This window comes from Lagenorhynchus albirostris, chromosome 15 (assembly GCF_949774975.1).
Source record: "Lagenorhynchus albirostris chromosome 15, mLagAlb1.1, whole genome shotgun sequence".
In the NCBI taxonomy this organism is placed as follows: domain Eukaryota; kingdom Metazoa; phylum Chordata; class Mammalia; order Artiodactyla; family Delphinidae; genus Lagenorhynchus; species Lagenorhynchus albirostris.
The window spans coordinates 29410313-29436837 of NC_083109.1; the positions used below are offsets into that span (position 1 = coordinate 29410313).

Below are 26525 nucleotides of genomic sequence, written 5' to 3' on the forward strand. Positions count from 1 at the left end.
CAGAGAGCCCAGAGGCAGCCTCCCCAACTTTTAAGATCATGGCTGGGAGACCTACTCCCTTACACAAAAAGATGCTACTCTGTTCTTCCATGCCTTTATTGGTGACTGCAATGGACAACAACAATGCCAGGCATAGCAAGATACCCTGGCCCAGCACCTGGGGTGGGAAGCAGGCACTGCAGGGCCACTGGCACATTCAGCTCCAGCATAAGATCCACTCTACCCAGGCCACGTCCCCGAATGGGGAGGAGGCCATTTGTCCAGTTTGTATGTATGGATCAGCCTGTCTGAGTGTCTGGGACGCTGCCTGCAGGGTGCCCCTGTCCTTGGCACGTGGTAGGGGCTGGTGTGAATACAGCGTGGCATCCCCCGGTGGACGGCCAGGCCCCGGTGCTGACCATGGGGGATAGGGCTGGAGACTGGAGGAGGCAGGGGGCCAGGCACAAAGTTCACTGCGGGGCTACATCCTACAAAAGAACCAGCCATTATCAGAATGGGCTTCTGGCCAGGGTGAGCCCAGCTCTACCTTCAGGCAGTTCTGGTCCTCCAGGGTGAGTTTCTCTGGGCTTCAATTTCCCCATTTGCAAAATGGCAGTACTACTTCCCCTACTTCCAAGTCAGGAAATTGTGACAATCAATGAGCTAATTAATGAGTCTACGGATGCTGCTCCAGACTCAGCTGTGACTGAACCCAAGCCTGGGGGGCACAAGGGCTACCCAACTCCTCTCAGCCCACCTGGACACAGGAGGCTAGGATGGGGGAGGTTCAAGGGGATGCTGGGAAAGGTGTGCTGGGAGGTTGTAGAGGCACCTACCTAAGTGGGGTGGCATCGAGCAGTCTTCTGTTGGATTAAAGTTGAAGAATTCATGGGGTGGGAAGGGCTGGCCTGGGAAAAAAGGGGGATCCTGGGGCAGGAGTGGAAACAGAGGAGGTGGGGAGGGCTGAGGAAGAGGGTAGGGAAAATGCATGGGAAGGGGTAAAGGAGAGGGTGGGGGCAAGGCCAGCTGCTCCCTGAAGGCTGGGGTCTGCCCCTGGCTCCCCTGGAAGAGATGATCCGGCTCTGGCCAGTCCTCAATCCATGGGTCTAGGAATGGGATGGTTGTTTTAGGTAGGCCTGGGGAGCCAGGCCGCCCTGAACTGTGGCTGTCCACACTTCTAAACCTCTACTCCCTCCTCTTGGAGAACACAGCACCCTCTACTTCCTACACAGGTTTCCTCATCCCCTCTCATTTCAGGCCAAGCCCAAGCTGCACTCTTTCTTCCCTGCCTGTCTCAATAGTCAGTGGATTTGCCTTTGTTCTGACCTCATGCTCCCCTCCAGTCTCCTCCCTCTGTTGCCCAGCTCCTGTATCTTTAGCTTTTTCCTCTCCCAGCTCCTTGCCACAGACCAATAAATAAGCTTAGTAAACCTTCTCTCTTAAAAACAAAGATCCTGTCACTTCCTTCTCCCAGTAGGCCCTTGTTCCTTTCATATTTCCTCCCACAAAGAGTATTTTGCCCAGGTGCCATTCTCTCCATCAACTGCTCACTACCTCTTTTAACCCTACTCCACTCCTTCAACACTTATCCTATGAAATGTAACCACTTCCTCGCTTCCTGACAAGTCACGTGGCCAAGAGCCTCTGTCCTCCCTGAAAGTGACTCTACCCTTGTCTCCTTTTGTTTCCTCCATCAGCCCCTCTTCCCTTCCAACTCCAAAACACGGCTATTGTTTTGCTCTTTCCATCTGTTCACATTCATGCCCTCAGCTGCCATCTCCCTGCTGGGCATCACTGACTCCAAATCTACTCAACATCTTCACAGTACCTCAAAGAGATCTGCCCTAACCAAACTCACCAACTCATCCTCCCACCCAACTCTTCCCTTTGATGTTCCTATTTCTGTGGCTCCAAACTGGATTCAGAAGACCTGAGCCACGATAAACTAGCCTTACAACCTTTAGAGCAACCCTTCATTTGTTGGGGATCAGTTCTCCAACTGATTTAGATGAGATTTAGTTCTTACCTAAAAAAACAAAGAAATTGGACTATTATATAATCAAGATCCTAATTCACTTCCCTGATGCTCCAACTCCAGGCTAAAAGTGACATTCTTGACCTCTCTATGCCCTCACATCCCTTAATGCTACTACAGCCTTCTAACATGACTCGTGTCTCCAATTCAATAAACACTATCCTGTAGGTAGTATGTACACAGCAATTGTCCTAGACAAGTGGCTTAAAGGGATGAGTTGTCAACAAGTGAGGCAGGAACCTTAGCCTTGGAGGACACGATCCAGGGCAGAAGCAGACATGGAACAATCACCCACGATGTTCCCTTTATAAGCAGGCAGGAACTGAGGGGGTGACAGCACCAGCCAAGGGGCTTCGTTGTTTCTGCCACACTGTCTGGATTACCTTTCCTCTGTTTCTGCCTTTCCACCCCCCACATCTACTCCTGTCTAAAAGTATTCCCATTCCTTTTCCGTTTATCTGTAGCATAAGGGTCTCTGACATGCTGCCTTATGTGCTCAATGCTCACTCACATACACATAGGTGACCACACGGCTAGACCATACAGAAACCCAGGGGAAGGAAGGAGCACTCAGGATCCACAACGGTCCTTCAAGGGGCCTCTACCCCCCTTGAGGATCTCTGTCCTGTTGTTTATGAGCCCTATGCTTTGAGGGCCCTCTTTGCATCACTACCGTCCCCACTTGTGGTAGGGCTCACCATGGGGATAGTCACGCTTTGGCAGCTCCACACCCCAGGCATCAGCCACGTGGGTCAGAAGCAAGTGTGAGAGGTGGCGGTGGGCATGCTGGTCCCAGTGGACACCGTCCCGGTGACGGTGCTGTACTGCATGCCGGAAATGAAAGTGGAGATCCAAGACATCGAAGCAGTGGTCCCCAGCCAGTGTAGCGCTGTAGAAGTTCCCTTCAACCACATCCCGCCGCAGAGAGCCTGCCAGGGGCTGGAGCTGAGTGATAAAGTGCAGCATCTAAGAGCCACAGAATGAAGCAGGTTTGGAAGGGAGGGTCCTCTATCTACCAGTCAGCTGCCCCGTCCTCTATCCTAAGGGGCTCTGGTCACTTGCCTCAGGCAGAAGGAAACCCCCAGTGACACGCTCTCCTAGGGGCATTGCCATGTTCCACACCAGCAGGCAGGAGTCTGGCAACACCTGGTCCATGCGCATGAACACCCGCTCCAGGTTCTCTCGGTAGCTCTCCATCGAGCAGCGGCCATACCTGTTGGGTAGCACAAAGGGTGGGCAAGAGCACAGGGGTGGGTGGCCTCTGAGCCATACCTCCACCCCTGGTTTCCCTCTCCCCCCGCCCCAACCTGGAGAGATCCCAGAGGCAGGAGTTGATGATCACCAGGTCCGGGGCAGGCCCATATGTCAGCTCCTCCAGGATTCCCTCGAGGTACTCGGAGTAAACGCGGGTGAGGAAGTAGAAGCGTACAAGGTGGTGGCCAGAACCCGAGCAGAACTGGCGGACCTCTCGGTACTGTGTCCCGTTGTGCAGCTCACCCAGCTGACCCCCAGCCATCAGCTGGTCCTGTTCAAAGCTCAGCTCCCCCTGCCCACCCCCCGACCCAGCTGGTCAGACCCATGCCAGGGAGGAGGACCCTACCAGGCCAGAGTCTGTGCCCACCCACCACTGGCATGGCCACCAAGCTTCCCTCACCTTGGCTTTCAGCTGGGCGGCTGTGAGCAGTGAGTCTTTCTGGAGCAGAAGCACCAGGTCTTTGTACACAGCCCGCTGGACTGCAGGGAGACAGAGATCCTGCGGCTGAGGCAGGCTGCACTCCACCCCAGCTCCTTCCAAATCCAGGCCTCCCATCTTCCCAGGGCTGGGGCTGCCCAACACCACCTTTGTGGAGTGTTGACTTAGAGACAGAAGAGAAGGTGAGGTTACAAAGTCCTGGCACTACCTCTGTTCCTTCTAGCTGTACATCACTTCTCAACTCAGTATATAGTGACCCAAGATCACCTGGCAGAAATAAGTCAGCCAAGTCACCCAAGAGACAGACAGCACAATCCACTGCTTCCATGAGGGACATTGTGGGGGACTGTCAGGAAGAAAAATGCTGAGCAAGGATGGGGTGAAAAGCTTGACAGGCTACATCTGTCAGGACACCTGTGTAAGGCGTTAGGGAAATAAAAAGAGAAAACCTACTGGACTGTTCCAGACTAGGTATCAGGAAGGAGATTTGAGATGGAGGCAGAGGGTTCAGATGCAAAAAACAGGCTGCAGGTGTGGGACCGGGAAGTGTGATTCTAGAAGGGCACTCACTTGAGTCCCCCAAGATAACCACGAACTTGTTGTGTAGCAGCTGCTGGACTTCAGAGGCCTGGAATTGGACCATGGTGCTTCCCAGCGGGCGGCGCGCTTCCTCGTTCTCCAGACAGAAGACCATGCCGCCGCCAACAACGACGGGCTGCAGGGTGGAGACTCAGGACAGGTTGGCTCCAGGGCCCACACGGAATAAACGAGACCAGCGGCGGCCCCTTCAGGGCTGCTCTGGGCTACAGGGACCAGGTGGCGTTAGCAGAGTGGGGCCCATGGTGGCGCCGGTCTCCATTACACTTGGCACATGAGGCAGGAGGTCGCCAGGCCCGCAGGGCTCCAGGACACCGAGGCGCTTCCCGCGCGGTGCAGCCCTGCGCCCCGCCACGTGCCCGCCGCCGCCCCGCGCATGCGCGCGCTCGCTCGCGCCAATTACCGAGTCCCGGGGCGCCGCGCCGTTCACCCGCGACCCGGGCAGGCCCGCACACCGCGCGCCACTCCCGCAGCGGGGTCCGGGCCTGGCCTCATGTTCCCGCGCCCGAAGAGGCCGGTCGCTTCAGCACAGCCTCTGCCCAGCAGAGCCCGTGCGTCCCGGTTAGCGGTCGGTCCGCAGCCCGACGCCCAGCACTCTCCATGCGTGAGTCGCGGAGGCCCGACAGCGCCTGGGCCCTCCCCGCCCCGGGCTGCGACACTCACAACTCCCACTTCCGGTCACCCATGTCCTGCTCTGCCCGACCCCCCAACGCCCGAGGGGCCAGGAAGGCAGCAGGGGTGGCCGCCGTGGGGAGTAGGAGCCAGGGCCGGGCCCACCCGGGCGTGGGAGGGGCGCGGCGGCGGCCAAGTGCAGCCGCCCACAGCGGTGACGGCCGTGGCCGCGGCCTCGCCACGTGACCCGAACGGGCGGAAGCGGAAGTGCCTGCCTGGAGCCCGCGCTAGGTGCGTGTCCCCTCGGCGCTGGCTGGCTGCCACCTGCACCAGCTATGGACTGCTACACCGCGAACTGGAACCCGCTTGGGGACTCTGCCTTTTACCGGTGAGCCGCCCCGCCCTGCCTCCCACGGTCTGGCTTATCCCGCTCGCCCGCCGGCTTGAGTCTCTGAGCGAAGCCGGACGCGCGCGTCGCGGTCTCTACGGCGCTGGGGTCCGCCCCTCGCCGGCTCTCCCGCGGCGTCTACCACTTAACACACAGCCACCTAGGGCCGGGCCTTCCCCTTCTCCGGAGAAGGAAACTGAGGCAACCGTAGTGGTCACACAGGTAGCGGCACAGCCCAACTGAAGCCCAGGGCTGTCAGCCTCTGGAAGGATGCTCAGATCACGTTGAGGGTGGCCGCCCACGGGTGACAGTGAGTGATCGGTCTCCTGCCGGGAAGTGCTGCTGAAGTCAGACCAGGGGTGCTCCTACGGGGGCCTGCTTGCACGGCGGGCGGGGTAACAGTGCTGACCAAGGCTGGGAGAAGGAGGCGAATCGCCACTAAATCCAGAGGCAGCACGAGTGAGGACCCCGTGCTAGGGGCAGCCCTCTCATGGGAGTCGTGGAGTCCTAAACCACTAATCTTTCTAAAGTGTAGACTGACACATCATTACCCTAATTAGGATTTTTTCCAATGACTTCTCTTCTTTGAAAAACAAAGTACAAACTCCTCGTGTTATATCTATAAACCGGCCTTATTTGTCTTTTCAACTTCGACTTCAATTTCTTCAACTCCTACCCAAATCTGTGTTCCAGTTGCACAGAACAGGATCCCAACACATCATGAACACAGGGCTCCCTGTGTTCACACCAGCCTGCAGTTCCTTCTGTGAGCACTGCCATTTCCCTCTTTACTTCACTGGAGAATTCTTACTCATCCTTCAGGACTTAGTTTAAGGGTTCATTCTGAAACCTTCCCTGATTTAAGCCCAACAGACTTGACTTTCAGCTGACTTTCCTTTGGGTCTCACAAGACCCAGTGCTAAGGTCTGTTATGTATGGCACAGTAGGGCAATGTTTGTATAGGTTTTTTCTGCTAAACCAAATTCCTTGAGGGCTGAGAGCATTTCTTGCATCTCTTTATCTCCAGTGCATATTTAGAACAGTGCCTGCTATGTAGTGATTGCCTAATAAAGTTTAAAAAAATACTTTATTGATTGCAACTAAAGATCACAAAGGCATCTCGTTGGGGTCTTATTTCAATAGAAGACAACTGTTAATGCTAGTGAAACTATATACCATTGTTATTCACATGTTAAAACTTTTCACTGTAATCTTTAATACACAAAATGTCAGCCCTTAACACTTCTGAGGTGGACAAATGCCTTGATGCAATTTTTAGAGATCTGTTGCATTTGTTGTTTATTTCTGATTCTTATAAATGTGCCTGTACAATGTGAAAAAAGTTGCAAAAATTTAGTTAAAAATCAGGGAAGTCAGTAGGAAATAACAGTGATTTAAACTTTTTGTGGAGAAGGGTTGTCAGTTGACATAGGTAGCGTGTAATTTGGTGTTTACGACACAGCATATACTTTTAAAAATATTAACTTGGGGCTTCCCTGGTGGCGCAGTGGTTAAGAATCTGCCTGCCAATGCAGGGGACACGGGTTCGAGCCCTGGTCCGGGAAGATCCCACATGCCACAGAGCAACTATGCCCGTGTGCCTGCAGCCCGTGCTCTGCCGTGGGAGAGGTCACTGCAATGAGAGGCCTGCGCACCTCAGTGAGGAGTGGCCCCCGCTCACTGCAACTAGAGAAAAGCCCGCGAACAGCAATGAAGACCCAACACGGCAATCAATCAATAAAAGATTAATATGTATTACTTTTGAAAATATATGTTGCCTACACAGGCTTATTAAATAGAGTACTGAAAATGGTGACCTCATTGCCATAGAACTCCTGGTTATCATATGAAGTCTTAGCTTTGTTTATACACCAATAAAATTTTACTATCTTTTTTTTTTTTTTTTTTGCTGTATTGGGTCTTCATTGCTGTGCGGGGACTTTCTCTAGTTACGGCGAGCAGGGGCTACTTTCATTGCAGTGCGTGGGCTTCTCACTGCAGTGGCTTCTCTTGCTGTGGAGCACAGGCTCTAGGCGCGTGGGCTTCAGTAGTTGTTGGCTCGTGGGCTCTAGAGTGCAGGCTCAGTAGTTGTGGCACACGGGCTTAGGTGCTCCGCGGCATGTGGGATATTCCCGGACCAGGGCTCGAACCCGTGTCTCCTGCATTGGCAGGCAGATTCTTAACCACTGGGCCACCAGGGAAGTCCCTCAATAAAGTTTTAAATGAGTGTAAATGTTGAGTACATGCTATAGACATGATCTGCATGGCTAGCCTACCCTTACCTGTACTGTACCGCCAGAAGGGAGTAGAGGTATAAGCCTTGCTGCAGACGATGTGTTGCTCTTGGTAATGGGTGTTGAGCCTTTCTATGTACTAGACACCATGCTAAGTACTTTATGTGTATTAAATTGTCTAAGTCTCACAGCCCCATGAGGTAGGTATCATTATTTTAACCCCATCTTACTGATGAGGAAACCAAGGCACAGAGAAGTTAGGTGACCAGGTTACACAGATAGTGGAGCCAGGATTTGAGCTCGGTCTTCTTCTAGAACCTGTGTTAAAGCATAGGGTTTTTGTTTTTAAGTAGGAAAATAAAATAAGTAGAAAATATTTTAGGTGCAGATACTAGGTTTATTTGTATTTGTGCATAACCTTATGCCAAGACTTAATACATGTTCAAATAAGTGAATGAATGATAAACAGGGTGGCGGACATTTCAAGTCCTATCTACAGGATGGGATTCTTTTGCATTGGAAGTAATGTTCTGGAAAAATCACTAATTTGGGAGGGCAAGGAGAGGTAATGGTGATTAGTTCTTATGAGGCTCCAGAATTTTAACCATTTTTATTCTAAAAACCCAGTTTGAGATAATACCATTAAATAATTTTGCCCAACCCTTTGCCACACTGAATGTATATTGGGCCAATAAAAAGACATGGACCCTTTCTGCCCTCAGAACTTATAGCCAGCAGGGAGACAGTTGATAACCACTAATGACTCTGTATTTGTTTGATCATAAGCAGTGAGGTAAAGGAGAGTGTAGGGTCCTCAGAAAGCATATAACAGATTGGTAAGTCAGAGGAAAAGAAGACTTTCTGAAGGAAACAATACCCCATCCAGGAGATGAGTAGACCTAGGTGCAGGGAATGGGATCCAAGAAGAGCATATACAAAGGTCCTGAAGCGAGAGAGACAGGGACACTCTCAGTGACCTAAATAGAGAGAGCCAGTGTGGCTGGAGTGCCACAGACAAGGAGACAGGGTAAGAGACCACTTTATCTGAAGACCAGTGAGAAGCCTAAGTGAAAGGATTGATGTGATTGGATTTGCAGGGTGTGTGTGTGTGTGTGTGTGTGTGTGTGTGTGTGTGTGTGTGTGTGTGTGTGTGTGTGTGTGTGTGTGTTTTAAGTTCCTCCTGGAGGCAATGGGGGGACAAGTTGGAAGGGGCAAGCAAGAATGGAGACTGGTTAGGAGGCTGGTGGAATAGACCAAGGAGAAGTTGATGGTGGTGAGCACTGGAGATGGAGAGAAGGGGACCCATAGGAGAGATATTAAGGGGGTAAAATTGAAGGACATTGTGATGAGTTGCATTTAGTAGGGAGGAGGAAGAGCAACAAATCGAGGATGACTTGGATTTTTGGCTTAACATAATGAGAAAGGAAGAGTGAGTTTGGTGGGGAAAAGGGTGAGCTTGGTGTTGAACACAGTGTTTCAGGTACTTTATTTTTTAATAAATTTATTTTTATTCATTTATGTATTTATTTATTTTTATTGTTGGTTGCATTGGGTGTCTGTTGCTGCACACGGGCCCTCTTTAGCTGTGGCGAGTGGGGGCCACTCTTCGCTGCAGTGTGCGGGCTTCCCATTGCCGTGGCTTCTCTTGCTGCAGAGCACCAGCCCTAGGTGTGGGGGCTTCAGTAGTTGTGGCTTGTGGGCTCCAGAGCGCAGGCTCAGCAGCTACAGTGCACGGGCTTAGTTGCTCCGCGGCATGTGGGATCCTCCCAGACTGGGGCTCGAACCCGTGTCCCCTGCATCGGCAGGCAGACTCCCAACCACTGCGCCACCAGAGAAGCCCTTAGAAACATCCTTTATGGTGAAGGAGACCGAAGATACATTTCGTACTTGTGGAACTCTTCGTAGAAGAGAGGTTGACTGTTTTAGTTGGTTTTATGGCTTTGTACGTTTGTCTGTTTTGCACGTATAAACGTGAACATTAAAAAAAACGGTGGTTAAATACACATAATATAAAATTTACTATCTTATTCATTATAAAGTACAATTCAGGAGTGTTAAGTATATTCACATTGTGCAGTCAATCTCCAGAACTTTTTCATCTTGCAAAATTGAATCTCTAGGGCTTTCCTGGTGGCGCAGTGGTTGAGAGTCCGCCTGCCCATGCAGGGGACATGGGTTTGTGCCCCGGTCCGGGAAGATCCCACATGCCGCGGAGCGACTAGGCCCGTGAGCCATGGCCGCTGAGCCTGCGCGTCCGGAGCCTGTGCTCCGCAACGGGAGAGGCCACAACAGTGAGAAGCCCGCGTACCGCAAAAAAAAAAAAAAAAAATTTGAATCTCTATACCCATTAAATGATAACTCCTCATTCTCCCATTCCCCCAGCCCTGGCAACTACCATTCTACTTTCTGTCTCTATGAATTTGACTACTCTAGATAGCTCATACAAGTGAAATCATACACTATTTGCTTTCTTGTGGCTGGCTTATTTCATTTAGCATACTGTCCTCAAGGTTCATCCATGTTGTAGAATGTATCAGAATTACCTTCCTTTTTAAGGCTGAATAATATTCTTTTGTATGTATATACCACATTTTATTTATGCATTCATCTGTCAGTGGACACTTGGGTTACTTCCACCTCGTGGCTATTGTGAATAATGCTGCTATAAACAATGGTGTACAAATATCTTTTCGAGACCCTGTTTTCACCCAGAAGTGGAATTTCCGGATCATATAGTAATTCTGTGTTTAATATTTTGAGGAATTATCCTACTGTTTTCCATGACAGCTGCACCGTTTTACATTTCCAGCACAAGGATACTTTAGTAGTATTTATTTTTAAGGCAGGCTGGAGTCAAGGGATTTCGGGGGTGATTGTGGTCTCTCTTCGGGGCCTGGGGATTTTGGAACTGATGGATTATTCCCCAAGGCTAGACCTGATGCGCTTCTTCCTCCACAGTGATCTGACAGCTCAGCCTGGACAGGCTGGAGATCATCTATTTTCACACAAGCTCTTCTCTTACTGCAGTGGACTGTGCTTTTCCAGCAGTTCAGCTGCACTGCAGCAGGGATTTTGTCACTGTTTCCCGGAGGGGGCTGGAATTGAGACTACCATACCTGCTAGATTTAGTGATTTTCTGGTATTAGACCCAGGGTCCATTTACTGCTGCTCTGGGGATTTCCACTTCCAGGACCTGCAGGTAGAGGAGAAATATGTAGCTGACCTTCCTCACGGAAGATATGGCCTAGCGTCACAGAGTTCTCACCTCTAGACTTTTCTGAGATGCTGCTCTCAGTCTGTCCATCCACGCCCCAGGCCAACCTCGAGGCATAGCTTGAGTCACCTCACTGTCCCTGAGAAGCCTTCTTTACCTTGAAGGCTTGAAGAGGTGGCCCATGCTTTGCTGCTCTTCACTCCCTGACCCTTACTCCTGTACCCGTATGCTTCTTTCCCACCCCAGTCTGTGTCGATGCTAACCTCCTGGACTGCAGTGAAAGCCTCCTTGGGTCTCTCCTGCCAATCGCTGACTTCACCTTGTGCTTCCCAGAGAGCTGGAAGTCATTGCCTAGAAGAGTGTAGGGTTCCCCTGACGAAATCTGCCTGTTGTGTTGCCAACCTGCCGAGGAGGTGTGCCCCGTCTCCCTGCCTTCTCAGAAACCATGCGCCGTCCATCCACCCTCCCGCCACCATAGGTTTCTCCAGCTGTTGTTACGCAGGACCCCCTGCATCAAGGTCACCTGAGATGCTGGCTGCACGCAGCTTCCTAGGCCAGATCTACTCCATTATCTCTGGGTTGGGTCCTAGGAATTTGATCTGTATTTTAACAAGCAGCCAGGTGTTTCTTTGCTGCAGGAAAATTTGAAGACCTCTACATTGTTTTCCACGATCCTTACCCCCAAGGGCTCCCTTTCAGACCTCAACCTCTATATTCAAATCTCCCCATCCTAACAAAAAATAAACTTCCCTATTCAAAAAATAAACAAGTCCCTCCTCCTCACCTCACCAAAGGTCTGAAAACTGCCACCTATACTTGCTTCCATTTTCTCTCTTCCCACCTATCACTCACTATGGTCTGACCACCCTCTTCTCAGTGACATCCTGTTACTGCACTGGACACAGCTCAGGCCTCATTTGAGCTTGACTGCCTGGGGCATTGGATAGAGGTGACCTCCCTTTTTTCTTGGAATTTGTATATAACTTTTTACAGTGAAAAATTTTAAATGTACAACAGAGTAGGAATAGTAGAGTGAATACCCATAGCCATTGTTTAGGCTTAAAAATTGTTATTGTGTTGTAATACATTTGCTTCAACTACTTGTAAGTTTAAAAAAATTTAAGAAAAAGTTCAAATATACGTAAATGTTCTAAAAGTAGTGTAGTGGACATCCATGTGCTCATCATCACCCAGCTTCAACAAGTGTCAGCACTTTGCCATTCACTTTTCATCTACCCGCCCCCCATCCCTCAACACACACACACTTTTTGGGACCATTTAAAAACAATATCCAGACATCTTTTCAATCAAATACATTTTCTGCTATATTTTAAAGTAAATTATAGTCACACCTTAAATGTGTATTACTTTGAAAAAAAAAGACAGTTTCCTAGAAAACTATAGTGTTATTTCACACCAAACAAAATGAACATTTAATATCATCTAGCAACCAGTCCTTCTTCAGACTTCTCCAGTTGTCTTCAAAATGCCTTTTTATAACTGGTTTGTTCAAATTGAGACCCAAATAAGAATTATTCAGTTGCTTACCCACCCCACCCCACGCCCGCACTGCGTGGCTTGCGGGGAATCTTAGTTCCCTGACCGGGGATCGAACCTGGGCCCCCGCGGTGAAAGTGCTGGGTCCTAACCACTGGACCACCAGGGAATTCCCTGCTTATCTCTCTTAATTAAGTCTCTTGTAAACTTGAACATTATCATCCTTACTCTCACCCCTACCCTTTGTTTTCATGAGGTTGACTTGTTTTAGAGACCTAGTCGCTTTCTGGATTTGTCCCCTTGCTTCCTCGTGGTGCCTTTGAACTTTTTTCTCTATCATAGCCTGTATTTCCTGAAACTGTGTGTTAGATCTAAAGGCTTGATCAGATTCAGGTTGACATTTTTGGCAGAAACACCTTGTACAGTGATGTGTGTGTGGTGTTCATCTGGAGGCATCATTGTATCGGGTTGTCTGCTACGAGGGAAGTTGAGATTGACAGGTAGTTTGGAGGCTGATGGCCACATCCTCACCCGTTTTCCCTCCTGTGACAAGCAAGTGGTCTGTGGAATGTGACACAGTTAATATCACTGTGATTCTAATTAGGAGACAAACCATACAGTGATTAAATAGGGGAAGTTTAGTATAAAGAACTATTAAATAGTGATAACAAAGTAACTATAAGATAAAATAAAACTGTCCTTTCCTAGGGCTGAGGAGAAAGGAAGGACAAGTTGGGGGGCGGGGAATGCCCTTCTCAAGCTGGGGTTCCTACCTTGCTGGGGAAGGTATAGTTGCAGCCCACTGGATGGTGGGGGAGTTGCTGGTTTGCCTGGGCCAGAGCTGGTCCACAGTCACTGGACAAGCAGGAAGCAGCCCTCCTGGGCACAGATAGGGCACAGGTGAGCCATAGCTGGTGGCCAGGTTCATGGGCTTGCACAGGGGGCACCAGTATGAGCAGGAGACCTGGAGCATGCGGTGTCTTGTGGAGAGAACCACGGGAAGGTGGATGCCAGTCCAGGCCAATGCTGTGAGGTCACCAAGGGATTGTGTGTTCTGGGTGCATGGTATCACCAGATGTCCTCATACCCACACTGCTGACTGACCTTGCAGCTGCTGGAAACAGCCAGAGACACCCCTCCTCCTACAATATCCCTTTACTACAGGGCCCTCTACTGAGAAAGCTTAACATCTAGCTCTCTGTGGAGCATGTATTGAAGGATGAATTTGGAGCTGGGAGGCAATAATTTGATAACTGGCACAGTCCATTCTTCGGCTGATCAGCTTCCACAAGTGCCCTCTACACTTCAACTCCCTCACAACAACAAAACAACTTTATATTTCTGCTTAACAAGATACCATCCTTCTTACAAGTAAACTTCTTTTCCCCAAAGTGAGAAGACATACAGTCTTAACAGTCATTGTATCAATCACTATATTAGTTACTCCTCAAATTGAATTACAGTCCCACTGAATATTCTGTTACCTAAAAATTGAATTTTAAAGTTAACCTCTAATAATTTGTGTATAAAATAAAAATGGGAAGGAGAGAAGATAGTGGCTGGTATATATATATAAACGCATGCATACAACAAACACAGAGAAAATACACAAAGTGGCTATAGTCTTCATTTCTGTAACTGGTCACAATATCATAGTATCTATGGCTTCCTTTTTCAACTACCCATCCCATATTTCCCTTGCTCTCAGCCAGAACCTTCACTGCTCTGCTCTTTACATAGTGAAGTGACCCAAACCTCAGTCATTCTGCTTTTTTTGATTGCTGAGGTTTTTCATTAACCTTTTTTGTTAGACACGGAAGTACTAAGAGGTGCCCCAGAGGATCCCTTGGGTTTCAGACAGTCCTCCTTGCCTCCATTGTGTAGCAGCAGCTTGATTTCCCCTTGGCCATCAGGATAATCACTTCAACCAGTAAATTAACCCCATTTTCTTGGCTGTTGTTTCAGTGGCATAAGGAGCCCCAAATGGCAAGGTAGCACCCTTTATATATATATATATATATAAATATAAATTTATTTATTTATTTTTTGGCTGCGTTGGGTCTTCGTTGCTGCCTGCGGGCTTTCTCTAGTTGCAGAGAGGGGGGCTACTCCTCATTGCAGTGCACGGGCTTCTTATTGCGGTGGCTTCTCTTGTTGCGGAGCACGGGCTCTAGGCGCGCCGGCTTCAGTAGCTGTGGCACTCAGGCTCAGTAGTTGCAGCACACGGGCTTAGTTGTTCCACAGCACGTGGGATCTTCCTGGACCAGAGCTTGAACCCGTGTCCCCTGCATTGGCAGGCGGATTCTTAACCACTGCGCCATCAGGGAAGTCCCCAAGGTAGCACTCTTATCTTCTAATTCAGTGAATCCATTGTTGTGTCCCCTGGTGGAAACATTCTCCCCTTGGAGACTAAGCTCTCCAAACCAATAGGTCTCAAAGTTAGTGAAACTGGAAGCAATATTTTAATGAGAGTCATTAGGTGTAATAGTGAGAGGAGCCACTCCCACTTCCACTCCTTGATTCCAGGTCCCCCATATTCTGACTGTGGAGGAGATAATACTATATAATGGTCTCTGATGCAAAGCATAAGCTTGCATCCTGTAAGACAGGGCCCCATACTTTTAGGATACTGTCTCCCAATGGGTGCTTTAACTGAGTCGTCAGTACATTTAGACCAGCCACTTCTGGGTAATGGGATATATGGTAAGACTTGTTGATTCCATGGACCTGAGCCCACTGCTGCACTTCCTTTGCTGTGCAGTGAAGTCCTTGATTAGTCGCAAGGCTTTGCAGAATGCTACAACGGTAGATGAGACGTTCTGTTTGTTTGTTTATTTATTTATTTATTTATTTATTTATTTATTTTGCTTGTGGTGCGTTTTAGTTGCGGCATGCGGGCTCTTAGTTGCATTATGAGGATTCTTAGTTGTGGCATGCACACGGAATCTAGTTCCCCGACCAGGGATTGAACCTGGGCCCCCTTCATTGGGAGCATGGAGTCTTACCCACTGGACCACCAAGGAAGTCCCATGGTACATGAGACATGCTGTAAGTCCACGATGGTAGGTGCTAGCAAAGGCATTACAGGTAAAGAAGACAAATCCACATCCAGAATATGTATTCCAGTGAGGACAAATCTTTGTCTCCTCCATGATGGAAGAGGTCCAGTGTAATCGACTTGCGGACTGCTCCCCCTGGGAATGGTGCCATACTGGGACCATGTATTGGTCTCTGCTCTTGGCCGATTAACCACTCAGCAGTAATGTTAGCCAGGTCAGCCTTGGAGAGGGAGGCTCCCAAGACATCTACCTCAAGTGAGAGCATAACAGTGTCTTCAAGTAGAGGAAGGCTAGTCTCCTCGGACACAGGAGGGCAAGCTACTTCCACTGGTAAGGAAGACTCAGAATGACTTGGGGGCTCAAGATTGTCAGTTTCATCTGGGTCTAACCAGTTATCTCCCTTCCAAGTTTCAGGATTCCTTTCTTTTCTAATTAGTGCCCTAACTTTCACATGTGCCAGATAATTTAACTGTCATTGTTTAACAACCCATAAGATTAAACTCTGTCTTTGATTTTCAGCAGTAGCAGCTGTGTGACTACAAGAAATAAGAGATTCTTTTAGGCTGTTACAGAAGCTTTCTGCTTCTCAGATCGTGACTGCAGCTGAAAGTTAATGGACCTAACCTTGTCATTTTCTCTTTGTAAATGTTCAAGTACGCTCAAAATAACCCATCCACACCACAGCCTTTAAAATCATCGTTATTGCCATACAGTCAAGCACGTGTTTGACTTGGCATTTCACTACAATGAACTACAGGTTTGGTTAATTGTGATGCTGCTGCACGCAGTGGGTTACTAGCATCCGTTTTGCATTGTCAGGGAACACGGCACTGCACCCAAGCCCAAGCACATGACCAAACCAGTCCTCAAATCCCATCTTTAGGGGTCTGTCTCCTGGGGCCACTCCCTGCACCAATTAGTCTGGGTCCAGTCAAGAGATGTAGACTGGGCAAGTTTAATAAATGTAAGGAATTATTAAGCTGTCATAAAGAGTAACTATAAGATGTGAGAAATTTTTATATGGTAGCCTAGGGCTAAGGGAGAGTACTCAAGAAACGACAAACTTGGAAGGAGGGACCTTCCCCAGGCTGGGGTTCATTTCAGACCTCAGAGAAAATACAGTTGCAGCCCGCCGGATGGCAGTGAAGTTTACCGGTTTCCCTGGGCCAGAGCTGGTCCACAGTTGCTTGGCCAGCAAGAAGCAACCCTCTGGGGTTCAGCAGGTAGGGGCCACAGGTGAGCTGCAACTAGGGGTCAGTGGTGTGGGCGTGCAGAGGGAGTTGGGGAGCTGATGCCGGCAGCCTGGAGCACTTAGTGTCTGTAAGGCAAGCCACAGCCAGTGATTGGGTGCATGGTTGTGCAGAGGGGGTCAGTGGAAACAAGGCTACGGGCAGGGCAGTCAGTGGCCTGGCATCTTGGCATGCAGAGGGAGTAGGGCCTGGTGTAGGCAGGAGGCCAGGAATGCCATGTCTGTCCAGGGAGCCAGTCTGGGCAAGCCTTGGAGGTTGCTGCATGGCTGGTCAGAGCACCACCAGATGTCCTCACACCCTAGCTGCTGGGTGACTGCCCTGCTGGAAGCAGCAGGAGAAGCCTCTTCCTCGTGCAGTGTTCCTCCAGCGCCCTCTACTGAGGAGGCTTAACATCAGGCTCACTGTGAAGGAGAAATTCTTAAAAGAATACTGTCTGTTATCACAAAACACATATGGAAGAGTGAATTTGGAGCTATGTGTCAGTGAATTGATAACTGGCATGCTAGGTCTGTTTGGATATCTATCTTCCCATCAGATTTAATCTAAGGATTTTAGTAACAAAAGGTCAAAAGAAATGTACATGGGGTTGAAAAATTCAAATAATGCAAAGGTATATAGCCTACAAATTGTCAGTCTCCCTATTCCCCTCCCCCATTCACCACCCTCTCCAAAGGTAACCACTGTCTCTCCACGCTGGCTCAGTGTGGAGGCCTATGAGAGTTCTTCTATGGATTTACACACATACGTGTGATTATATGTAAATATGCTTATAAAAATATGTGCTCAGTTTTTTATTGTGTAAGTGGATTCATATGGTTCATACTGCACTGCAGCTTGCCTTTTTTTTTACTTAACAATATATCTTAGAGGCCACTTCATGTCAACATACCCAGTCACTTTGTTAATAGGCACATAATATTCCCCCAAATGGGCATAAGTAGTTTATTTAACCAGTCTCATTTTAATGGGCATTTAAGGAGATTTTTACCAGGATTTTTAAAAACTATTTTAAACAGTGCTGCAGTGAATTCATACCTTTGTGTACTTGTGCAAGTAGTTTCATAGGTTAGACTCTTGGAAGGAAATTGCTAAGATAGAGTGCATACACATTTAAAAATTGGATACATAAGTGCTTCATTCTCTTCCATAAGGGTTGAACCATTTTACACTCCCACCAATATGTAGGAAAGTGTTCATTTTTCCACATCTTCAACAATATTCCATGTTATTTATTCACCTCTTAATTTTTTGCCATTCAGATAGCCAAAACATAAAAATAATTTTTAAATTCATATTTACCTAGTTGTTAAGTATGTCTGTTCATATCCTTTGACTATTTTTCTATTGTGTTGTCTCTACTGATTTGTAAAGGAGTTCTTTACGTGTTCTCCATGATAACCCTTTGTTACAAATGTTACAGATTTTTTCACAGTAGTCACTTGACTTTTATGTATTAATGTTTAACATACATATGTTAAGTTTTATGTGATAACGTCTATCAGTCTTTTCCTTTTTAATTTCTGGGTTTTGTGTCTTACTCTGAAAGACTTTTCCATAGTTCACATTATGAAAATATTAGCTTACATTTTTCTCAAGTTTTTTATGTTTCGTTTTAAAATATTTTCACAGTTATGATATAGCCCTTGACCATTTTTCTTTTACTTTTATTTTCATTTTTTTCACAATTAATTAGAGCTTTTTTAAAAAAGTATTTTTGTTTTTATTTATTTATTTTTGGCTGCATTGGGTCTCCGTTGCTGCGCGTGGGCTTTCGCTAGTTGCGGCGAGCAGGGGCTACTCTGTTGTGGTGCGCAGGCTTCTCATTGTGGTGGCATCTCGTTGCGGAGCACGGGCTCTAGGCACGCGGGCTTCAGTAGTTGCGGCACGCGGGCTCGGTAGTTGTGGCACATGGGCTTAGTTACTTCGTGGCATGTGGGATCTTCCCGAACCAGGGATCGAACCCATGTCCCCTGCATTGGCAGGCAGATTCTTAACCACTGTGCCACTAGGGAAGTCCTTAACTTTAGTTTTTAAGTGTATTCAATATCTGATATATATATCTGTTTTCATATTTTCAAATGTTCTTAAATATTATCCAGTATTTTCTCTTTCAGATGACATTTTTTTGCCCCCCCCAGATGAACTGTAGAATCAGTTTGTGCTTCCCTACCCACCAGAAAATTGGACTGATTTTTAATGGAATTCTCTTGCATTTATACATCCTTTAGAATATTTCTTCATGTCTTCTATATCCTTGAGTAAACTGATTTGATTTTGCAAAAAATGTTTATTAGGTTTATTCTTCAGTATCATAGTTTTATTGCTATCAAGAGTTATATTTCTAATTAGTTCTTGCTATGGTATAGAAAACTAGTTGGTATAGAAAAAAATATATTGATTTTTGTTGATCACTTACTGAGCTCTTTCTTTCATTGTTCCATAGACTGCTTTGGATGTTCTAAGTAGACTATCTCGTTATTTGTAAATGAATAGTAGCAACCTCATTCCTTCTTCAAAATGGAAACCTCTGGGGGTTTTTTCTTAAATTATTTTGGCTAGAATGCCGAGAAGAATGTCAATAGAAAGAAATGATGGACATCTTCCTGATCTTTAACGGGAAGTTTCCTGAAATGATACTAGCCGAAACACCCTCCTTCTTGAACATTGTCTTCTCTTGGTATCCTGGTGTAGTGTCCACTTCTTCTCTGTCCCCTTTTCCCCACCTCCAGCCTTCAAATGATGGCATGCCTCAAGCCTCCTACTCTGTCTTCCCATGCAGCACGTCTCTTGGTGATCCATGCATATCTCAGATTGCAGTCATCTCGTGCCAGTTTGCCAGTTTGTAATTTCAGTTACCTCCTGTGAGTCAAGCATTCATATATTGGCATCTGCAACCCAGGACTCTCCCTAGCTCTAGGCTTACTAAAGAGCTCCTCTTGGATTTCTTTCAGGCACTGCTCACTCAGTACCTCTAAAACTGGGTTCATTATCAACAGGCGTTGAGCTGGACCCCTGGGTGTAAAGCCCATAACCAGATTCAGTGTTAAGAACCAGAAATAGAAGAAAGGCTGTCTATCCTGGGAGGCCCTCCTGGAGGGTCTTATTTCCTGCTAATGCAGGCTCAAGCCAACCACCCCACCCTAGTCCCACCTCACTTTGTGCCCTGGATATTGGCCACACAGCCTGCCCTCCAAACACCCTCTGCTCCCTCACCTGCTATCCCTAAGCATGCATGTGGTCAGCTGGCCTAGCTGTTTCTAGTCATCACCCCCCTCCCTGCCCCTTGGGGGGGAACAGATGGAGGCATTAGGGGCTCCTCTGGGGCTCAGCCCATCTGGATGCAGGATCATGACGAGTCTAATCTCTGTTTGTCACTGTGTGGGCAGGAAATATGAGCTGTATAGCATGGACTGGGACCTGAAGGAGGAACTGAGGGACTGCCTGGTGGCCGCTGCGCCCTATGGGGGCCCCATTGGTAAGTTTCCCCTCTGGCACTGCATGCTCTGGGACCGCGGGATGAACTTGGGGTCCTTACTGTTGGGTGGTTCTTGCTGGCATATGCTACCCACCCCCACTCCACCCTACTGAGATGATTTTAATCCTGGTTCTCGGGAGGCCTGCCACATGTGGGGCGGGCCTAAGGAGCTAGTTCATAAGGCCTGCTTCACATGGGGTGGGCCTGGGCAGCTAGGACAGAAGGTTTCTTCTCAAACCACAGCGCTGCTGAGGAACCCCGGGCGGAAGGAGAAGCCTGCCAGCGCACGGCCAGTTCTTGAGATCTACTCAGCTTCTGGTGTGCCTCTGGCCAGTCTGCTGGTGAGCACCCTGCCTGCCCTGCGGCTGGGGGCTGGACAGGGTTCTGCATCCCGAGGACAGCTTCCGGAACCTCCCTCTCCTCTGCAGTGGAAGAGTGGGCCCGTGGTGTCCCTGGGCTGGTCAGCTGAGGAGGAGCTGCTCTGTGTGCAGGAAGACGGGGTCGTGCTGGTTTATGGGCTTCATGGTGACTTCCGGAGACACTTCAGCATGGGCAATGTAGGGGCCCCAGGGGGCTGGGGAAAAGGGATGGAGTCTGGGAATCTGCGGCTCCCTCAACCCACGGCCCCTCTCTCCAGGAGGTGCTCCAGAACCGGGTTCTAGATGCCCGGATCTTCCATACTGAGTTTGGTTCTGGGGTGGCCATCCTCACAGGGGCCCACCGCTTCACCCTCAGTGCCAACGTGGGCGACCTCAAACTCCGCCGGATGCCAGAGGTGCCAGGTGAGCCCTGACACCCCTGAGGCAGCATTCACTGCCCACAAATGTGCCTCCAGTCCATGGGACCATCAGAGGCAGAAACTGTGGGCTCTGGTCAGCCTGAGGTTGTCCTCTTCCCTGGCCGCAGGTCTGCAGAGTGCACCATCATGCTGGACCACAATGTGCCAGGACCGAGTGGCACACATTCTTCTGGCTGTAGGACCTGATCTTTACCTCCTGGATCACGCAGCCTGCTCTGCAGTGGTGAGAGGCCTTGAGTGGGAGTGAACTGGAGGGACTGGGGGAGGCAGTGGGAGGCTCTGAGAAGTCAGTATCTTTGGTGTCCTCCCCGGCCCTGCCCCAGACACCCCCTGGCCTAGCCGCAGGAGTGAGCAGCTTCCTGCAGATGGCTGTCTCCTTCACCTACAGACACCTGGCGCTCTTCACAGACACAGGGTACATCTGGATGGGGACAGCGTCTCTCAAGGTGTGATCCTGGGACAACACAGGGGCACCATGCCTTGTCTAGGAAAGATCTCTTGTGGGTAGGGGAAGGGCTTTTGAACCAGACTGGTGACTGTTGAGACAGGACCATGACATTCCCTGCACCCTTTCAGGAGAAGCTGTGTGAGTTCAACTGCAACATCCGGGCTCCCCCGAAGCAGATGGTCTGGTGAGGATGAGGGTGTTATCCTGGGGGTAGAAGTGGACATAGCCTTGTCTCCTGGGACAAGTTGATTCATCCTGTCTACTGACCCAGCCAAGTGGAGCTTGAATCTTGTCTTCTCTGCCAGTGCATATTTGAGGGGCCAGTCCCCTGTGGACCCCAGATACCCCTGGGAGTTGACAGCACAGGATGAGAGGGAAGCAGACCGGTCAGCCAGAGGAATGGGATAAGCGGCAGCAAGCCTATGCAGGGTTGTCCCAAGGCAGAGTGATACAAGCAGCGATGTGGGAGACATGGCTGTGGACCAGGCATCCCGTGTGTCCCTGTGTGTGTGTGTGTGTGTGTGTGTGTGTGTATGTGTGTGTGTGTGTGGTGCTGTCCACAGGTGCAGCCGTCCTCGCAGCAAGGAGAGGGCCGTTGTGGTAGCCTGGGAGAGGCGGCTAATGGTGGTGGGCGACGCACCTGAGGGCATCCAGTATCCTTGGAGGGCTGCTGGGGGTGAGGAGGGGGAAGGAGGGTCGCCTGCCCTGCGCCATCTCTGGGTGCTCTTAGGAACCTTGACCAAGCTCAGGTTCGTGCTGGATGAGGACTCCTACCTGGTGCCTGAGCTGGATGGGGTCCGCATCTTCTCCCGCAGTACCCATGAGTTCTTGCACGAGGTTCCAGGTGAGGCCCTCATAAGAGCACCGGGTGACCCAGGGCAGGGGCTCCTCGGCACCACAGCTGCCCTGGGCCGGTGCCCCGGAGTAGGATCAGGGTACTGAGGTAGGGATGAGGGTTTCCTGACCCCCTTTCCCACTTACCAATTTCCTCCCAGTGGCCAGCGAGGAGATCTTTAAAATTGCCTCAATGGCCCCCGGAGCGCTACTGTTGGAGGCCCAGAAGGAATATGAGGTAAAGCCTTGGGCTTCTCCTTGGGCCTCAGGATGCTGTCCTTCCCCTTCCCCTAATTGGCCCAGCCCATGCCCCTGCAGCCAAGTGCTACCTGTCAAGACAGGGGTCCAGACAGGACATTGGGCTGGGCTGGGCTAGAGAGAGCTGGCTCAGGTGGATTGAAGGGACATGGTGTCCTTCGTGTGGTGATAGGGAGGGGCAGGGAACCCCCAGTCTAGGCACAAGTCAGGGCTCTATTGAGAGGTCTCAGGGCCCTCACAGGCAACTGTGGGCTGCTATGGGGGTGTGTGTGGGCACCTTGCGGGGAGGACTGAGTGGGCTGAGGGAATTTGGGGCCTGGCCTCTGCAGCCTTCCAAACCAGCCCATTTGAACCACAGCCCGGAGGGGTTAGGGGCCAGACATGGAGGTGTTCTCAGTCATGACGCACTGTCCCTGGCACCTTCCCCCCTCCCCAGAAAGAGAGCCAGAAGGCGGATGAGTACCTACGGGAGATCCAGGAGCTGGGGCAGCTGCCCCAGGCCGTGCAGCAGTGCATCGAGGCCGCGGGACATGAGCACTGGCCAGACATGCAGAAGAGTCTGCTCAGGGTTGGGCTGGATGGCAGGGCTGGAGGGAGGGGGTGCTGGGCAAGGGTGGGCTGGCAGAGAGGGAAGCTCTCTCTTGCCCTCTGACTCTTTTCAGGCGGCCTCCTTTGGAAAGTGTTTCCTGGACAGATTTCCACCCGACAGCTTTGTGCGCATGTGTCAGGACCTTCGTGTACTCAATGCCATTCGGGACTATCACATCGGGATTCCCCTCACCTATAGCCAGTATCCCCAAGTGTGCTGACAGGGTGTTTACTTCCAGGGGTGGAAGGGCAAGGGGATGGAGATGCTTCCTGAAGGTCCTTGGCAAATAGGACTTATCTCCCAACTGGATCCTTAACCAAATAAAATACAGATACAAGCAGCTCACCATCCAGGTGCTGCTGGACAGGTACAGCAAGCCCAGGGTGCTGGGAGGAGGGCCGTAAGTGGGTGGGCATTACAGCCCCTGGTGTGCTCTTGTGGTCGCTGCTCGTGATTCATTTCCTTGGGATCTGGGAGGCTGGAGTTACAGGCTGGGACCACTCTGCCCTCTTTCTACCCCACTTTATCCCTTGTGCCCTTCACCTCCCTTGTCTGCCAGGCTTGTGTTGCGGAGGCTTTACCCCCTGGCCATTCAGATATGTGAGTACCTGCGGCTTCCTGAAGTGCAGGGCGTCAGCAGAATCCTGGCCCACTGGGCCTGCTACAAGGTGAGGATATAGGACAGAGTTTAAGGGCATTTAGGGGCTTACAGGCCCTGGTGAGGTGTAGGAAATAAGTGTAGAGCTGAAAGGGTGGGTCCTGATCAAGGCAGTGGGGGTGGGGGTTAAGGGGTGAGAGCCAGGTTTGTGTGACACCCCCTTCCCTCTGCAGGTACAACAGAAGGACGTGTCTGACGAGGATGTTGCTCGTGCCATTAACCAGAAGCTGGGGGACACACCTGGTGTCTCTTACTCTGACATTGCTGCACGAGCCTATGGCTGTGGCCGCACGGAGCTGGCCATCAAGGTGCGGGTGCCTAGCCCTCCCTGGATGCTCTGATGTGGGTGTTAGAGGTCCCCAGGCCAGCTCCTTCTCTCTGTGCCTTCCTCCCCACCCCACAGCTGCTGGAATATGAGCCACGCTCTGGGGAACAGGTTCCCCTTCTCCTAAAGATGAAGAGGAGCAAACTGGCGCTAAGCAAGGCCATCGAGAGTGGGGATACTGACCTGGGTGAGCAGGGTTTGGGTGAGGACAAGGCTGGGGACCCTGGGCTGAGGAAGGGGCTGGGCTGGACCCTCATCCCACCTTATTGTCCCATAGTGTTCACGGTGCTGCTGCACCTGAAGAATGAGCTGAACCGAGGAGACTTTTTCATGACGCTTCGGAACCAGCCCATGGCCTTAAGTTTGTACCGACAGGTGTGTGCAGGGGGCAGCGTGGGGTGGAGCCTCCTGAGCCCTTGAGTTGGCTTTGCTGACTGCCCACCTGCTGTGGCCCCAGTTCTGTAAGCATCAAGAGCTAGAGACGCTGAAGGACCTTTACAATCAGGATGACAACCACCAGGAGCTGGGCAGCTTCCACGTCCGAGCCAGCTACGCTGCAGAGGAGGTCTGAGGGCCGCAGGGCGGGTGGGGCCCACGGGCTGGGCCGGTGGTCTGGCTCCTTCTCCAGGAGTCTAGGCCTTGAATGCAGCACATACCCCATTTGGTCCTCACTGTGGGGGGAGAGCTTGAGAAGACATGAGGCCAGGCTGGGGATTGGTCCCAGAGGAGCTGGTCTTTCCATTAGGGACAGCAGAGCCGTGTGCCCAGTGGCCAAGGCTGGCAGTGGCAACCCTGGGCACAGCGATGGGGGAGAAAACCATAGCCTGGGTGGGAGGGCCGAGGTCCTTTGTGCTATGAACTCAGGTGTCCCTTCTTGCCCTTGCAGCGTATTGAGGGGCGAGTCGCAGCTCTGCAGGCGGCAGCCGACGCATTCTACAAGGCCAAGAATGAGTTCGCAGCCAAGGTTTGTCCCGTTCTTCTCTAATAACCTCCTCTCCTCCCCTCCCGGTCTTCCCTCCTTGTCCCTCTCATCCCTGTCCTGCCTTATCCCTGTCCCCAGGCCACAGAGGATCAAATGCGGCTCCTACGGCTGCAGCGACGCCTAGAAGATGAGCTGGGGGGCCGGTTCTTAGACCTGTCTGTACACGACACGGTCACCACCCTCATCCTCAGCGGCCAAAACAAGCGTGCGGAGCAGCTGGCACGTGACTTCCGCATCCCTGACAAGAGGTAGATGAGGGCCCGGTGTGCCTATAGGTCCCAGGACCCCCTGCCCCTCCTGGAACACCTCCATCCCCAACTTTCCCACAGGCTCTGGTGGCTGAAGCTGACCGCCCTAGCAGATCTGGAAGACTGGGAGGAGCTAGAGAAGTTTTCTAAGAGCAAGAAATCACCCATCGGCTACCTGGTGAGATGGGGCCCTCCCTCTACCCCACCTCCAGTGAGGTAGTACTGGGGAGAGGGCCAGGCTCAGACAGTCTGTTCACACATCTGTTCAGCTCTCCCGCAGAGCTAGTGGGAGCTTCCTGGGCCAGGCACATGGGAGGATGGGCCTGAGTCTGCCTGCAAATGTTGAGGGGGAGGGAGAATGAGCTGCTTTCCCAAAGGAGGGCCACAAGGGACACCACGTGCCTGAAGGAAAGTCCTGTTTGGGAGGGAGGGGCACAGGGAGGGCACATATGTGAGGCAGTGGAGGATGTTGAGGGGTTTGTTTTCTGTGGCAGGTGGTTCAGAGGTGTGGTGGGTCGGTGGGATAAGGGCAGCCATGAGAGAAAACTCAGGCCCTGGGAGGGCAGGAAGGTGCCTGCTGTGAGTGAGTAGCAGTGGATGGTGGAGTGGACACATGGAAATAATTGGTCCCAAAGCTCTAACAGATCTTTGTGGTAGGTTGTTTCTGCCCAAAGAATGTTGAGATCACAACTGTTGTATGTGTATGTTGGGTGGGAATGGGCGGGCATTATACAGACTGAAGGGTATATAAAATACATTGGGATAATAAATCCACTGGACTTTGCTCATAAGAGAGAGAACAGGAGGTCTCTGCCTTATCTTCCCTCTCCACCCTCTCCCTCTCCTAAGCCCTTTGTGGAAATCTGCATGAAACAACACAACAAATATGAAGCCAAAAAGTATGCTTCCCGCGTGGGTCCCGAGCAGAAGGTCAAGGCCTTGCTTCTCGTTGGGTGCGTCTGCTGAGAGCCCTAAGGGTGCTGGGTGGCTGAGCCAGTGGGCTGATGAGAGGCATGGTTTGTGCCCTTGGGCAGCGCAATACCATCTCCCCTCCTGCTGAAACCCCAGGGACGTGGCTCAGGCTGCAGACGTTGCCATCGAGCACCGGAATGAGGCAGAGATGAGCCTCGTATTGTCCCACTGCACTGGAGCCACAGATGGGGCCACGGCTGACAAGATTCAGCGGGCCCGGGCTCAAGCCCAGAAGAAGTGAGGGGCCTACCTGCTCATCTCCGCAAGCCCTGGGCCTGGCAGAAGTGTCACTGCTCATCTAGCTCTTACCCCAGAGCAAAGCCCGAAGAGCTGGGGTGAGAATGAGGGTTCTGGTTGTAAATAAAGTCGAAACATTTTA

General features: G+C 50.6%; 2 protein-coding genes across 7 annotated transcripts; one reads left to right on the plus strand and one right to left on the minus strand.

Moving 5' to 3' along the window:
- Positions 1 to 80: 80 nt before the first annotated feature.
- PCED1A (PC-esterase domain containing 1A) lies at positions 81 to 5166 on the minus strand. Of its 3 annotated transcripts, none has more exons than XM_060122260.1 (8): positions 4708 to 5166; positions 4278 to 4422; positions 3669 to 3748; positions 3322 to 3560; positions 3077 to 3227; positions 2713 to 2980; positions 816 to 887; positions 81 to 467 (listed from the first exon to the last, which is right to left on the minus strand). In XM_060122260.1, exons 2-8 carry the CDS (start codon positions 4399 to 4401, stop codon positions 220 to 222), a joined length of 1182 nt encoding a protein of 393 aa, XP_059978243.1. In that variant the 5' UTR covers positions 4402 to 4422; positions 4708 to 5166; the 3' UTR covers positions 81 to 219. The 3 variants fall into 3 exon arrangements, with proteins under 3 accessions (XP_059978243.1, XP_059978242.1, XP_059978241.1); XM_060122259.1 differs by having other exon boundaries at positions 816 to 1085; positions 2713 to 2959; positions 4708 to 5165; XM_060122258.1 differs by having other exon boundaries at positions 816 to 1085; positions 4708 to 5165.
- Positions 5067 to 26525, plus strand: VPS16 (VPS16 core subunit of CORVET and HOPS complexes). 4 transcript variants are annotated; one of them, XM_060122255.1, is made up of 24 exons: positions 5105 to 5304; positions 19945 to 20033; positions 20277 to 20374; positions 20462 to 20590; positions 20671 to 20815; positions 20940 to 21055; positions 21156 to 21278; positions 21409 to 21464; positions 21844 to 21933; positions 22030 to 22124; positions 22276 to 22352; positions 22809 to 22940; positions 23035 to 23162; positions 23293 to 23328; positions 23521 to 23629; positions 23793 to 23927; positions 24023 to 24131; positions 24222 to 24319; positions 24402 to 24509; positions 24831 to 24908; positions 25005 to 25174; positions 25256 to 25352; positions 26024 to 26127; positions 26243 to 26525. In XM_060122255.1, exons 1-24 carry the CDS (start codon positions 5252 to 5254, stop codon positions 26385 to 26387), a joined length of 2520 nt encoding a protein of 839 aa, XP_059978238.1. In that variant the 5' UTR covers positions 5105 to 5251; the 3' UTR covers positions 26388 to 26525. The 4 variants fall into 4 exon arrangements, with proteins under 4 accessions (XP_059978240.1, XP_059978239.1, XP_059978238.1 ...); XM_060122254.1 differs by lacking the exon at positions 5105 to 5304 and adding an exon at positions 19295 to 19419; XM_060122257.1 differs by lacking the exon at positions 26024 to 26127 and having other exon boundaries at positions 5067 to 5304.

Coding starts and splice junctions, on each gene's coding strand:
- PCED1A (XM_060122258.1), bottom strand. CDS start 4,401: ATGGTCTTCTGTCTGGAGAACGAGGAAGCGCGCCGCCCGCTGGGAAGC. Junction 3,749..4,277: donor GGTTATCTTGGGGGACTCAA/GTGAGTGCCCTT, acceptor GTCTCCCTGCAG/TCCAGCGGGCTGTGTACAAA. Junction 2,981..3,076: donor GGGGTTTCCTTCTGCCTGAG/GCAAGTGACCAG, acceptor TGTGGCTCTTAG/ATGCTGCACTTTATCACTCA.
- VPS16 (XM_060122254.1), top strand. CDS start 19,295: ATGATGGCATGCCTCAAGCCTCCTACTCTGTCTTCCCATGCAGCACGT. Junction 22,941..23,034: donor TGCAGAAGAGTCTGCTCAGG/GTTGGGCTGGAT, acceptor GACTCTTTTCAG/GCGGCCTCCTTTGGAAAGTG. Junction 25,175..25,255: donor TTCCGCATCCCTGACAAGAG/GTAGATGAGGGC, acceptor ACTTTCCCACAG/GCTCTGGTGGCTGAAGCTGA.